The sequence below is a fragment of the Stomoxys calcitrans genome, chromosome 2 (genome assembly GCF_963082655.1).
Source record: "Stomoxys calcitrans chromosome 2, idStoCalc2.1, whole genome shotgun sequence".
Taxonomy (NCBI): Eukaryota; Metazoa; Arthropoda; class Insecta; order Diptera; family Muscidae; genus Stomoxys; species Stomoxys calcitrans.
Window position 1 is genome coordinate 7,169,978 of NC_081553.1, and position 15,801 is coordinate 7,185,778.

The 15,801-nt window shown below is 39.5% G+C and overlaps 1 protein-coding gene across 1 annotated transcript in view; it reads left to right on the forward strand.

Moving 5' to 3' along the window:
• Positions 1-352: 352 nt before the first annotated feature.
• The window catches only part of LOC106083330 (uncharacterized), a 128,028-nt gene continuing 112,579 nt past the window's right edge, over positions 353-15,801 (forward strand). The window contains exons 1-6 of the mRNA XM_013246267.2: positions 353-489; positions 591-848; positions 4,245-4,461; positions 4,529-4,658; positions 4,879-5,346; positions 12,031-12,762. Coding sequence (XP_013101721.2) covers positions 422-489; positions 591-848; positions 4,245-4,461; positions 4,529-4,658; positions 4,879-5,346; positions 12,031-12,762 — 1,873 coding nt within the window. The 5' untranslated portion in view covers positions 353-421. The remainder of the gene's footprint in view (positions 490-590; positions 849-4,244; positions 4,462-4,528; positions 4,659-4,878; positions 5,347-12,030; positions 12,763-15,801) is intronic.

Sequence of the window (15,801 nt, forward strand, 5' to 3'; positions counted from 1 at the left end):
TTAAATTTTTGGGCAGAGCTGCTTGCTTTGAAGAAAAATAAAATAATTACCGACATCTATAAGCTTGACATTTGTTATCTACTTTTGAGAGCACAAATATTTCTCTGTTATTTCCGTCTTCTTTGATGTTCTACATAAGCCTTCATTGTTAAACCTAGATGTCATATTGATACAAATTTCATTGCACTATAAAGTGCTAAAATAAAACACAGCTACTAATCCCGAAAAGTTGCCATTTATTGATAGGTTATATGGCAACCCTTAGCCAGCTGAGTAAGAAAAGCAACAGCTGATTCCTAAATTACAACAGATGACTTATATTTCAGTGGAAATAGAAAAACATAAAGAAAAGTTTGCAAAATATACAATTGGATAGATTTATCATGCGAATATCACCATAAAATTTGTGTAATTAGCAAATATGGACAAAACAAATATCGTAAATACTTTTACGGAAGTGGTGGACCAATTGCGAAACACGGAATGCAGGTAAATCATCAATTGAGAGCGGCTACTGATGTCATTAGTTTTGCATGTTTTTACAATAAAATTTAATATTTTTCCTTATATTTTCCATTGATTGGGTGTAGCCAAAAAGAGAAGATTGCCTGCTTTCAACGCATAGCGGAATGCATCATGTCGCCGGCCATGCATGGCCACATAAACTATTCCACTTTCTGCAGCAAAGCTGTTAATATTCTGTTGCTATTTTGCGAGGATTTGGACTCCACATGCCGGGTACATGCTGAGGAAAATCTAAATAAAATTTTCCGGTTACTGGAGAAGGCAAGGGTGCATCGCATTTTAATGGATCTCTATGGAGAAATAAAAAGAAACGGAAATCAAAGGTATGTAGTGTTGTGGTGGGTGCATGTGAATGCTATGGCTAAACATTTATTAGCTTTGTAAGTATGTATGGGCGTATGCAGCCATAATGCCGCCTCAAATAAGGTTATTAACTTTACTGAGTGTGAGTGTTTGCAAAGGTAAAGAAAGAAATTATTTATAAGCATAGTGGTTTAACACGTAAAACCCTCAAAAAGATTTAGTTATGTATGTGTACATGTGTGAGTATCTTGTACTTCCCAAATGAGTATGATGCATAAGATTGTGCGAATCAAATTTTTGCTATTTAAGTTCAGTTGTGCTTTAATAAGATAGCGTAGCTTGATTGTGCCGAAAATGCTTTGCAGGAAAAAGCACACAAAGGCAACGCTTATGTGAATTCAATAGTGGAATGTAAAGTATCGATAATTATTACCCTTAAAAAGCCATGAGTGTTTAACTAGAGAAAAGGAAAGCTTTTAAAATAAAGTTTTTTTACTAAATTTAAAGATATGTATGTTATGTTCAAATCCAAAAATGTTTCAAAGGCTTAATTTTTGTATGTAGATCATAATTTATCGATATTTTTAGACATCCTAGCACCAATTGAACCTATGGCTGTTCTCTTTACACCATTTGGATTAACTGACGTACCAACTTATATATCCATGGATAATTCATGGGCCTTTATTAGACATCTTTTATATATGTATGTATGTATGCCCTAATAACGCTCGTAGGAGCCAAGTGCATTAAAGTGGAGGTTACAAGGTAGATATGTGCACGTGAGTGAATTATCATTCACGCTCACGAGAAAAAATGTTACCCTCGCTTTAATGTCAACTAGCGTTCACGCAGGCTCACGAGACACAAATTTTAATCACGCACGATTCACGAGAAAGGCACGCTTCACGAAATACTTACTGCTCACGAAACACTCTCAAATCGCGACACTCACAACTCACGGTATATTCGTCCCCTTACCGCCAAAAAGATGTTAGTGCTAAATTTTGGGATTTCAGTTTATAATAGGAATCGATAACTGCCGATTGTTTCCACCTTCTGTTAAAATTTTGTGATGTAGCCGATCTTGGATCTTGACTTCTTGAGCCTCTAGATGGCGCAATTTTTATCCGATTTGAATGAATTTTGGCACGTAGTATTTTGTTTTGATGTCCAACAACTGTGTCAAGTATGGTTTAAATCGGTCTATAACCTGATATAGCTGTCATATAAACAGATCTAGGGACTTGACTTCTTAAACTTGTAGAGGGCGCCATTCCTATCCGATTTGGTTGAAATTTTACATGACGTATTTTATTCTTACTTTCAACAACTAATAAGTTTCAAATCGGTTAATAACCTGATATAGCTGTCATATAAACCGATCTGGGATATTGACTTCTTGAGCCTCTAGAGGTCGCAATTATTATCCGATTTGCCTAAAATTTTGTGCGACGGATTCTCTCATGACCATGAATATACGTGTTTATTATGGTCTGAATCGGTCAATAGCCTGAGGCAGCTCCAATATAAATCGATCTCTCTATTTTACTTCTTGAGCCCCCAAAGGGCCCAATTCTTATTCGAATTGGCTGACATTTTACACAGGTCTCCAACATATAATTTAATTGTGGTCCAAGCCGAACCATATCTTGATATCGCTTTAATAGCAGAGCAAATCTTTTCTTATATCCTGTTTTGCCTAAGAAGAGATGGCGGGAAAAGAACTCGACAAATGCAATCCATGATTGAGGGTATATAAGATTCGGCCCGGCCGAACATAGCACGCTTTTACTTGTTTGATATACGAAGGGGGCGGACCGTCCCCCTTACCCCATTTTCAAAAACGCCAGAGCTTGGAGACGGGTTCATCGATTTAAGCAAAATTTTGTATGCCACCTTATGGTACCCCAAAAACACAAAATTGGTATAAAATTTTGGGGTCAAATAACATGGGGGTACGCCCCATCCCAAAACCCACCCGAATAAAAATTTCAATCTTAATTTTCGGGGAATCCCCTACCCCCAAAAAAGCTCCAAGAGGACACTTTCACCGCTTTGTGCAATATGGATATCAAATGAGAGGTATTTAAGAGTAGAGTACCAATTTGACATTAAAGTGTAACACTTAGTGTCGAGGAGTCCCCCACCCCCAAAAACACCACCCAACAGGAAACTTTAACCGCTTTGCGCAATATGGGTATCATATACAAGGTATTTGAAAGTAGAATACAAATCTGACACAAAAATTTATTTTTTGGTGTCTGAGGGCCTTCTCCACCCCACAAAACCCACCAGCAATACAAATTTTTCTGATTGGGACAATATGGATATCAAATGAAAGCTACTTAAAGGTAGAGTCCAATGCTGGACAGAGTCTGGGACAGAGTCTTGGCCCGGCTCACCCACAAAATACCATTCAATAGGATTTCGGATCTAATGTTGGTATAAGGTACATGTACATCGCGACAAAAAAGGACTCCAATAAGTTGTCGTTGGTTCTTACCGTCGGGGGAACGAAAAAAAACCTTCTCCAGTAAAGTTTTGTTTTTGGCACTTACATCTTTTTGGCGGTTAGGGGGCGTAGTATTCCATGAAACAAATATTCAATTCATGCGTTATTTTAACGTACGTATATTATGCTCATAATCACAAACCTTGCAGCTTCTACTTCCATACTTTTCCAATAGTGACAGCGTGCCTGAATTTGTACGTTGAAATACCGTATGATTTGAGACAAAAAAGAATGGTCAAACCCATGGCAACTGGTTGTACGTACCGGATTGACCCGTTGGAGTTTTTCAGCGGCAGTGGTTGCCGCCTCAGTGTGCTAGAACACTGCTAGAACAACAACAAAAAATGTTTTTTTTTTCGATATTTTTAACGGTTAGTGGAGAGAGAAAGTCGTGATATGTGGCGTGAGCAGGATTTCACCCACTCACGCTCAAGCAGGAAGAATTTTAATTCAATCACGATCATGCACGATCACGTGATTGATTTTAGATGTCACTCACGAATCATGTGACTCATGCTTTAGACGACAACATGGTACTATGAGTCCATTCCGCAGTCTCATGGCAGCCGGTTGTACGTACCGGATTGACTCGATAAAGACCTTCAAGGGCTGCCGCCTCAGCGTACAACACACTGCTACAACAACATGTATCCATTCCAATGGATGTCGGAAGTTTCAACAGAAGACTACGTGCTAAATTTCATCCAAATCGGATAACAATTGCGTTTTTCGACATACAAAATTATGCCAACAATTTTTTTGTAGCACATCCTTGGCTTTGTATTACTCTAGCATTCCAGCGAAAAATCTTTAAATCAGTCTACCCACCTCTGAAATTTGGCGTTTTTTTTATTTATTTATTAGATTTGTTGACTAATGTGTACTCATGTATATTTTTTAGATCTCTACGCATTTGCCTACGAATATTTGGTTATTATGCACCTCAGATACGGGAACATCGTGTGCGATGGTATGCTCAAAATTTGATGCCTTGTTTGCGTGTCATAAGTCGACGCAAGGAGACCCTATTGCAGGAAAGCCTATCTGAATTTGTGGTGAAATTTGGAAAGCATGTACAGCCAGGTCTTACCGATGGTGAAACATGCAAACTTTTTGAGGTAAGAAGCCCAACTCCAATTCCAATTGGGACATTTTTGAACTAAAAGCAAAATATTTTTATAACAGGCCTTTATTGAAAATATTGGCTCGGATTGTGCTGTAAAACGCAGGTGCACCGCTCAAAATTGCATAAGCCTTATAGAACATGCTTGCAATAAACCATTAATGGCAAAATATGCGCTTACTAAAGTGATGGGTAAGTTAAATAGTGATTAGATTTACTCCTATGAAACGAGCACAACATTGATTTTTTTATTTTTTCGAAACCGCTTAAAATTCTTTTATGCTAAAGTATAGGCCAAAAAAAAAGTTGTCATTTTGTGAATTTCTAAATCGTGAGCACGGTAGTTGATTGATACTGAGTTGCTTTATTTCTGATACATGAACACTAACCTGATCTATTTTTTTTAATTTAGATATCCTTTTAATCGATCATCAACCTAACACCATCATCGGAATATTGGGCTTCCTCCGACTATTGGTTGTCATAATCATTAAGGGTGTGCACGTCGACAATGACAATGAGGATTCATATTCGAATAACAAATCGATCAAGTCCAATGACCCGGAAGAAACACGTCAGCTATTGGAAATCTACGATTACTGTTTGTATTTAATTAGCTCAACACCTACTACTCAACATTCCGTAATAAATGCTGCCCTTGAGGTAGTCAATGCGATTTTACAGTCCTTGGATGGTATCTCTTGCAGGGATAGCAAAAATAGTATGCGTATCGGGCCACAGCTATTGCAACTAATCAACGATAACAATTTGAAACATGGCTCGTATCTGAAATTGAAGAATACTCTTAAGCGTCAAGTTTTCAAATTGGAATTTGCTGATGAAGTTGATAGATCTGTAGACATAATGCATGGAACTCAAGGTAGGTATTTTAGAGTTAAGTTTTTGTTCTTTGTGACTTACAAACTCATACCCATACACAAACGCAGTTAATACAATGTGAATAATCTATGGTTGATGCTTTGCTTCATTATAACCCTGCTTTTTATTGGAACTTTTGGTCGCTTTTAGAAATAGCGATGTAACTAGTTTGCATTTTATTTAGCTTAAAGCTGAAATTCTTCTGGTGGATGGGTTCAAGGTCTTAAGTGTTAAGTTATTCAAATCCAGTATACGTCTAGCTTTTAAGTAAAGCAAAGACAGAAAGTTGTCACTGTAATTTCTGGCTACACAAAAACAGTAAAAAACGTTTCATTTTAAAATCTTCCATTCCGAAGTATTTCCTTTTTAAAGCTCATAAAAATCAAAGCAGCTTCATTTCTACAAAATGGTAAACTATTTTGTTCATGAACAAAAAGAAAAGGAAGAATATTCTTGCACCAAAAAGGAAGAATATTCTTGCACCATAGCAGTCAAAGTGTTAACAGCCGCATTGGATTTCTATTAACAAGAAAGTTTTGCAACTTACAATCCTACATAAAAAGCAAAACTCACCAAAACCTGCCACCATGTTCTCAAATGTCATCCCCCTTAAAAGTGTTAGTTGCCGAGAGTCATTAACGCAGTAGCCGCTCCCTTTACGCCACCCCAAATTACGGCTCAATTTCCCGGTGCAGGCAGTGCAACTCGCAGACGAGCGGGATTCGTTGCATGAAGTCAACGAACGCAGGCGAAATTTGTGGCTGGAACACTTAAAGCAATGTAACTTAGGTACCGATTTTGGTCAAGCTGTGGTCTGCTTTTAAGCCACCCTCGAACCCTGGTAGAAAGGGATGATAAAACTTCAGTCACTTTTGGCTACGTAATAGTGACTGATCCGAAGAGATGCGATAGGTTCAACCGTCAGTTAATTGAGCATTCCGAGAGTGACGGGGCAAGGATGAGAACCATTCATCGTATCCGTGGTCTCCGAGTTGATGGACAGCCATCACAATTTACCGTGCAGGGCTGCCAGACGTGACGATTTTACGTAATTATGACGATTTTTTGTCCAAAATTAGTACAATTTTCGATTTGAAGTTGACGATTAAGTTGACGAAATTTTTTCATTATTACTTTTTATACACTCCACCGAATAATGGCGGTATATTCATTTTGTCATTTCGTTTACAACACATCGAGATATCCATTTCCGACCCTATAAAGTATATATATTCTTGATCAGCGTAAAAATCTAAGACGATCTAGCCATGTCCGTCTGTCTGTCGCCTGTCTGTTGAAATCACGCTACAGTCTTTAAAAATAAGATATTGAGCCGAAACTTTGCACAGAATCTTTTTTTGTCCATAAGCAGGTTAAGTTCCAAGATGGGCTATATCGGGCTATATCTTGATATAGCCCCCATATAGACCCATCCGCCGATTTAGGGTCTTAGGCACATAAAAGCCACATTCTTTGACATAAAAGCCACATTCTTCGATATAAAAGCCACATCCTTTGACATTCGACATCCTTCTTCAATTTGGTCTAGATCGGTCCATATTTGGATATAGCTGCCATATAGACCGATCCGCCGATTTGGGGTATTAGGCCCATAAAAGCCACATTTATTATCCGATTTTGCTGAAATTTGGGACAGTGAGTCAAGTAAGCCCCTCGACATACTTTCGGTCCAGATTTGGATATAGCTGCATATAGACCGATCTCTCGATTCAAGGTTTTGGGCACATAAAAGGCGCATTTATTTTCCGATGTCGCCGAAATTTGTGACAGTGAGTCAAGTTAAGCCCCTCGTCATACTTCTGCAATATGGCACAGATCGGTCCAGATTTGGATATAGCTGCCATATAGACTAATCTCTCCATTTAAGATCTTGGGCCCATAAAAGGCACATTTATTGTCCGATTTCGACGACATTTGGGGCAGTGAGTTGTGTTATACCCTTCGACATCCTTCTTCAATTTGGCTCAGATGGGTCCAAATTTGGATATAGCTGCATATAGACCGATCTCTCGATTTAAACTTTTGGGCCCATAAAAGACGCACTTATTGCCGAATGTCGCCGAAATTTGGGACAGTGAGTTGTATTTAGCCCTTCGACATCCTTCTTCAATTTGGCTTAGATCGGTCCAGATTTGAACATAGCTGCCATATAGACCGATCTCCCGATTTAATGTTTTGGAACCATAAAAGGCGGATTTGTTGACCGATTTCGCCGAAATTTGGTACAGTGAGTTGTATTAGGCTCCTCGAAATTTTTCTGCAGCTTGGCCCAGATCGGTCCAAATTTGGATATAGCTGACATATAGACCGATATTTTGATTTAAAATCTTGGCCCCATACAAGGCGCATTTATATTCCGATTTCACTGAAATTTGAAACAGTGATTTATGTTAGGCTTTTGAACATGCGTGTCGTTTATGGTTCAGATCGGTTTATTATACCCACCACCGACGGATGGGGGTATATTCATTTTGTCATTCCGTTTGCAACACATCGAAATATCCATTTCCGACCCTATAAAGTATATATATTCTTGATCAGCGTAAAAATCTAAGACGATCTAGACATGTCCGTCCGTCTGTCTGTTGAAATCACGCTACAGTCTTCAAAAATAGAGATATTGAGCTGAAATTTTGCACAAATTCTTTTTTTGTCCATAAGCAGGTTAAGTTCGAAGATGGGCTATATCGGACTATATTTTGATATAGCCCCCATATAGACCGATCCGCTGATTTAGGGTCTTAGGCCAATAAAAGCCACATTTATTATCCGATTTTACTGAAATTTGGGACAGTGAGTTGTGTTAGGCCCTTCGACATCCATCGTCAATTTGGCTCAGATCGGTTCAGATTTGGATATAACTGCCATATAGACCAATCCTCCGATTAAGAGTCTTAGGCCCATAAAAGCCACATTTATTATCCGATTTTGCTGAAATTTAGAAAAGTAAGTTGTGTTAGGCCCTTCGACGTCCTTCGTCAATTTGGCTCAGATCGGTTCAGATTTGGATATATCTCCCATATAGACCGATCCTCCGATTAAGTGTCATAGGCCCATAAAATCTACATTTATAATCCGATTTTGCTGAAATTTGGGACAGTACGTTGTCTTAGGCCTCTCGACATCCTCCGTCAATTTGGCTCAGATCGGTCCAGATTTGGATATTGCTGCCATATAGTCCGATCATTTATTGTCCGATGTTGCCGAAATTTGGAACAAAGAGTTAAGTTAAGCCCCTCCACATATTTCTGCAATTTGGTCTAGATCGATCAAGATTTGCATATAGCTGCCATATAGACCGATCTCTCGATTTAAAGTCTTGGCCCCATAAAAGGCGCTTTTTTAATCCGATTGCACTGAAATTTGACACACTGACTTATGTTATGCTTTTCGACATCCGTGTCGTATATAGTTTAAATCGGTTTATTTTTAGATATAGCTACTAAAAAGACCAATATTTTGTTATATACAATTGAACAACGACTTTTACTTATTAATATTTGGTCCAAATCGGAGCATATATTGATATAGCTATATATATATATATATATATATATATATATATATATATATATATATAAGTATGAGTTTTGCACCAAATTTTGACGAAAGATGGTTTACATATATGTCCGAGGTGGTGGGTATCCAAAGTTCGGCCCGGCCGAACTTAACACCTTTTTACTTGTTTTTAGATATAGCTACTAAAAAGACGAATATTTTGTTACACTGTTATACTAATTGAACAATGACTTGTACTTATTAGTATTTGGTCCAAATCGGAACATATTTCGATATAGCTGCTATGGGGCATAAGGTAAGGTGACTATATCGCAAATTGCTGTGGCATGTGGGTAGAATGTGTAAGAACTGTCAAATGTGACGCCAAGTATTTTTGGACACTTGATGGTCGGAATCGTTTCTCCATCGACCATCACAGTCAGCTCAGAATTCACCTCACGCGTATTTGTAGTGAACAATGTGGCTGAAGAATTTGGTGGCAGATATCTTTAGATTTCTTGCAGCGAAATATGAGGCAAGCTCGTTGAGGTAGACGTTCAACTTATCGTAGATGTCAGCAATGAGTGGGAGGCCTGATGCCATGATCGTACAATCTTCCGCATATGATACGATCTCTATACCGCCTGGAGGGGGTGGAATGGAGAATAGGTAGAGGTTAAACACTGCCGGAGATATCACCCCACCTTGGGGAACTCCCTGTTTCACTCTACGGTACTTCGACTTCTTATCCCTAAATTCCACAAATGATTAGCGACCACACAGATAATTCACGACCCAGCGTTTCAGGCCTGCCTGGAGGGACGTGTTGGCGATGTCCTCAAATAGTTTGGCATGGCTGACCGTGTCGAATGCCTTCCATAGGTCCAGTGCCACGAGGACCGTCTTATCATATGGTCTGGGCTGATTGAAGCCACGGCAAATGTGTGCGGTGATGGCATGGAAAACAGTTGTTGTGCTATGCAGTTATCGAAATCCATGTTGATGCTCGGCGAATGGAAATTCTCCTGCGAGACTCGGAATAGTAATGCCTCAAGCGTCTTAGCTATTGGTGAGAAAAGCGAGATCGGTCTGTACGACTCCCTCAAACTCGGGTCCTTTTCAGGCTTCAGTAGCGGGATCACTCCAATTTCCAGATAACGGGAACTATAAGAGTGTTCAAAGACAGGTTGAGGACAGTGATAAGGTACTCCATTCAGATTCATGGCGTCAGGTACCCTCACTCATTGTTGACAACTGCGATAGGTTAAACGTTTACCTCAATGTACTTGCCGTTTATTTCGCTGCATGAGATTTGAAGATATTCAGCCACATTGTTCACTACATATATGCATGAGATAGGTAGGGAGCTGAATGTGACGGTTGATGGAGTGACAATTCCGATCATCAAGTGTCCCAAGAAACTTAGTGTCACATTTGGCAGATCTTAAACATTTTCCTACACAAGCCACCGCAATCTGCAATAAGGTCAGATATATTGTAGAAACGAGGTCCTCAAGCCACCACATAGGTTGGTGTTTATAAGCACCCCCCTGTGTGTTATTCATTGTTGTCACGAGAAGTTTAGCTGCGAGCTACCGGGCGCGTCCACAGGTTGCTGATAGTGGAAAGCTCCATACGGCGTAGCTGCAACGGCTGTCGCGAACAACCAGCGGTATCGGCGGCACCGATTCATGCACAAATACTGAGTGCCTATGATGCTCCGTGATCCCATTGTTCCAGCCGGTGTGGTGCTCACAGCTATCCCGTGCCGGGAGAGTAAACACGTGCCGTCGCTGAGGCAATGTTAGTTGGTCACTGGTTATTGGCGCCTTGCCAATAACTTGCCTTGCTATATCGAGTATAACACGCACTCAGTATTTACGCAAGAGCCGCTGCCGACCGACCTTTCACTGAGATTCTCCATTCAATACCGCTGATTGTCCGCGACTGCAGTTGCAGCCTCTCCGTATATGGAGCATCCCACCATCAGCATCTTGTGGACGTTCCCGGTCGTACCGGCGTACCGGCCGACTTCTCACTGAGAGTTTCCATTCGATACCGCTGATTGTCCGCGACTGCAGTTGCAGCTACTGCGTATATGGAGCAGCCCACCATCCGCATCCTGTGGACGTGCCCGGTAGCTCTCAACTGACCTTCTCGTTGAACACCACACAAATCGGAGGTCAGAGTTCCAACACGTGTGGTGCTCAACGTCATTCCGGAATTTTCTGTCAAGAGGGGGCCCTATTCCTACACTGCAACTCTTTTAGCCAATATTAAAAACGTTGTTTAATATTTCAAAACTGGTGTCGTAGGTTTCGTTTATAGAGGTGCCAAGGCATATAAAATTCGTCGGCGTAATGCTATTTGTTCCAAACGCCCTTTATTGATTTTGACATAAACGCATTTGAAGATGGCAGTATGCATTGAAATAAGATACGTGAAATATTCTTGGAGATTCAAAGAGAGAGCCTGATCTTAACTCAAAAAACTTAAAATGGCGTGTGGAAGAAGATGGCATAGAGCTGACGAATGGTCGACGTTTTCAGGATACATTTCCCAATATTATATATTTTCCCAGGGCTCACTAGAGTATTCGAGCTTTAATACGATCCACTTTGTTTTCCTTTCACTGCCCCCGACTGCCTTAAATTGACTCTTTTTCGATATTAGTAAATCATGGTCGTTATGGTGGTTTGCGGGGGTCTTCATCATTGGGGAGTCCGTTTTTTTCTTCTTAGTTTTTCCGAATATTTTGTTCTTTCCTGCAAGGGTGGAATACTGGCCTGTCGCCTCAGTCTTCTATACTGAACGGACGTCATACATAGCCAGCCCCTGGGGTATCATTTGTAGCCGCAGATTTTAGGTAAAGCCGTTAATGAGTCCATATTTGTAACTTTTTTGCATTGCATGCCTGTAGAATTAACTAATCGCTCGTATTTAGACTATCACTATACTCTGTCTGGTATTTTGGGAAATAAAAAAAAAAACCAACCCAAATACATAACCATATTGTAGCTAATACACGTGCAAGCACACACGTACACGCGCATACTTTGATGGGTGTTATCCTTCAATTAAATTGTCTCCCAAATATTTCGTATTTTTGTCTGTTTGTTTGTCTTCCTTCCTTTTACCTGCCTATTGTTGTGGGCCTATTGATCAGATATCACAGCATCGCAAACATCGAGCGATATTATCCTGCTGCAACCACAACAAGGGCAACAGCAACAGCAACAACTAGACATGACGATGACAACAATATCTGCCACAGCAATGCAACAACAAAAACTGAAAAGACATACGGCACGCAGCATTAGTGAATGTGTCGACATTGATTATGCAGATGAAGATGTGGCACCAGTCAACAAGAACAGCGATGTTGATGATGACGATGACGACGACGATGGGGATTTTACAAAATTGTCTGGAATGAATGACGACTCCATGCACACACATGCCTCATTGTTAGGAAACATTGATTTCACCGCAAAAACCTCTTCGAGTGTAATCAACGAAACTATTTCCGGCCATGTTGGTGGTGATGCTGCAAGTGCCGCCGCCGATGCTGCTGCAGATCCAATGAAGATGACGCCAACGACCCACGTTAGTGGCGGTGACGTTGAGGCTGGAGATGATACGCACAAATTCCTTGTCAACTTTTCATCAGATGATGAAAAGTCAACCCAATTGTGCAACACAGACAATGAATCCGTGAATAGTATTGATTTTAAGGCTGACATCTCCCGTGGTTTGGTTGTACAAGGCATACATTCGAACACAAACACCGATGATTGTTTGGCTCCAGGCTCAACAGTGATGGAAGGCGCTGCAGCAGCACCTGCAAAATCAGGCAATGATGCCTTTACCACATTCTTTAATAACATCAATAATGCAGGTAAATAAGCAAAATAATTTGACAACTAACAAATCAGTACAACGTAGTTGGAGGAACATGTCTTGTAGATGTACTCCTTTGTGGCATGATTGCATTGACTACTCATAAGTAAGACAAGTTTGGATTTAATTTTTTTTTTATTGTTTAGATTGATTTCAAAATTACGCAAGTACTTGTGTTCAGTTGTAGATTTAGGAAAGCTACAACTTCGATTTTATAATATTTTAGAAAATTTTGATATTTTTTCGTTTTTTTGACAAAAATTGATTTACGAAAACTTGCAATGAACATAGCACAAATCTTGTTAGAAACCGATCTCCCGAAAAGATCATACACAGTGGTAAAAGTACTTAAGTACTAAATATTCTACACATTTGGAGGAGAAAACATACCATGGGTATAGATGCCAAATGTAGCATATATATTCAAAGTGTATTTGTTGCATTACTTGGAATGTCACACATATTTTGGAATGGTTGGGGTTACATGGAATAATAGTCTACATAATTTTTATACCCACCACCGAAGGATGAGGGTTTATTCATTTTGTCATTCCGTTTGCAACACATCGAAATATCCATTTCCGACCCTATAAAGTATATATATTCTTGATCAGCGTAAAAATCTAAGACGATCTAGACATGTCCGTCCGTCTGTCTGTTGAAATCACGCTACAGTCTTCAAAAATAGAGATATTGAGTTGAAATTTTGCACAAATTCTTTTTTTGTCCATAAGCAGGTTAAGTTCGAAGATGGGCTATATCCGACTATATCTTGATATAGCCCCCATATAGACCGATCCGCCGATTTAGGGTCTTAGGCCTATAAAAGCCACATTTATTATCCGATTTTGCGGAAATTCGAGACAGTGAGTTGTGTTAGGCCAGTCGCCATCATTTTTATACCCTCCACCATAGGATGGGGGGTTTACTAATTTCGTCATTCTGTTTGTAACTACTCGAAATATTCGTCGGAGACCCAATAAAGTATATATATATATTCTTGATCGTCGCGACATTTTATGTCGATCTAGCCATGTCCGTCCGTCTGTCCGCCGGTCCGTCCATCCGTCTGTCTCTCGAAAGCACGCTAACTTCCGAAGGAGTAAAGCTAGCCGCTTAAAACTTTGCACAAATATTTCCTATTAGTGTAGGTCGGTTGGTATTGTAAATAGGCCATATCGGTCTACGTTTTGATATAGCTGCCATATAAACCGATCTTGGGTCTTGACTTCTTGAGCCTCTAGAGTGCGCAATTCTTATCCGATTGGAATGAAATTTTGCACGGCGTATTTTTTTACGATATCCAACAACTGTGCTCAGTATGGTTCATATCGGTCCATAACCTGATATAGCTGCCATATAAACCGATCTTGGGTATTGACTTCTTGAGCCTCTAGAGTGCGCAATTCTTATGCGATAGGAATGAAATTTTGCACGACGTGTTTTGTTATGACATCCAAAAACTGTGCCAAGTGTGGTTCAAATCGGTTCATAACCTGATATAGCTGTCATATAAATCGATCTTGGGTCTTGACTTCTTGAGCTTCTAGAGAGCGCAATTCCTATCCGATTTGAATGAATTTTTGCACGAAATATTTTGTTATGATATCCAACAACTGTGCCAGGTATGGTTTAAATCGGTTCATAACCTGATATAGTTGTCATATACACTGATCTGGGGTCTTGACTTCTTGAGCTTCTAGAGAGCGCAATTCCTATCCGATTTGGCTGCAATTTTGCATAACCTATTTTATTCCTACTTTCAACAACTGTGTCAAATAAGGTTCAAATCGGTTCATAACCTGATATAGCTGCCATATAAATCGATCTGGGATCTTGACTTCTTGAGCCTCTAGAGGTCGCAATTATTATCCGATTTGCCTGAAATTTTATACGACGGATCCTCTCATGACCATCAACATACATGTTTATTATGGTTTGAATCGGTCTATAGCCCTATACAGCTCCCATATAAATCTATCTCTATATTTCACTTTTTGAGCCCCAAAGGACGCAATTCTTATTCGAATTGGCTGACATTTTACACAGGTTTCTAATATATAATTTACTTGTGGTCCAAACCGGACCATATCTTCATATCGTACTAATAGCGGAAATCTTTTCCTATATCCTTTTTTGCCTAAGAAGAGATGCCGGGAAAAGAACTCGACAAATGCGATCCATGGTGGAGGATATATAAGATTCGGCCCGGCTGAACTTAGCACGCTTTTACTTGTTTAATTTGGCCCAGATCGGTTCACATTTGGATATAGCTGCCATATAGACCGATCTCTCGATTAAGGGTCTGAAGCCCATAAAAGCTTTATTTTTTAACCGATTTGCTGAAATTTGAAACAGTGAGTAGTTTAAGGGTTCCCGACAACTGACCCAAATATGGTCAAGATCGGACTATATTCAGATATAGCTGCAATAAAGACCGATCTGCCGATAAAGGGTTTGGAGCCCATAAAAACTCAATTTATTACCCGATTTCGTTGAAATTGTAAATAGTGGGCAGTTTTAGGTCTCCCGACGTCCGTTCCTAATATGATTTGTATCGAACAATATTTAGATATAGCTTCCATACAGAGCGATCTGCCGAGGAAGGGTCTGAAGCCCATAAAAGCTTTATTTTTTTATCCGATTTTGCTGAAATTTGAAATACAAAATTTAATAGTGACTTATATTTATTAGACCACTCAATGCCCGAGCCGAATTTGGGTGCATAAGTTATCCAATTTTCACCAGATTGTGGCGAAAGGGTATAGGTAAGGTATCCAAAGTTCGGCCCGGCCGAACTTAATGCCTTTTATGAGTTTATTAATTTTTTTATTTATTTATTTTATTTATGAGTTCAAATTTGTTCTATAAGTACTTACCAGAATTGTAATGGATTGTCCAAAATCCAATAAAACTGAAGAAATTTATTCAAAAAAGTGTTTAGAACTAAACTTTGATTTTTTCAAACATCCACTAATATTTTGCATCTGCGACACGACCTTTAACATTTATTACAATGTTACATATTTAATTACGG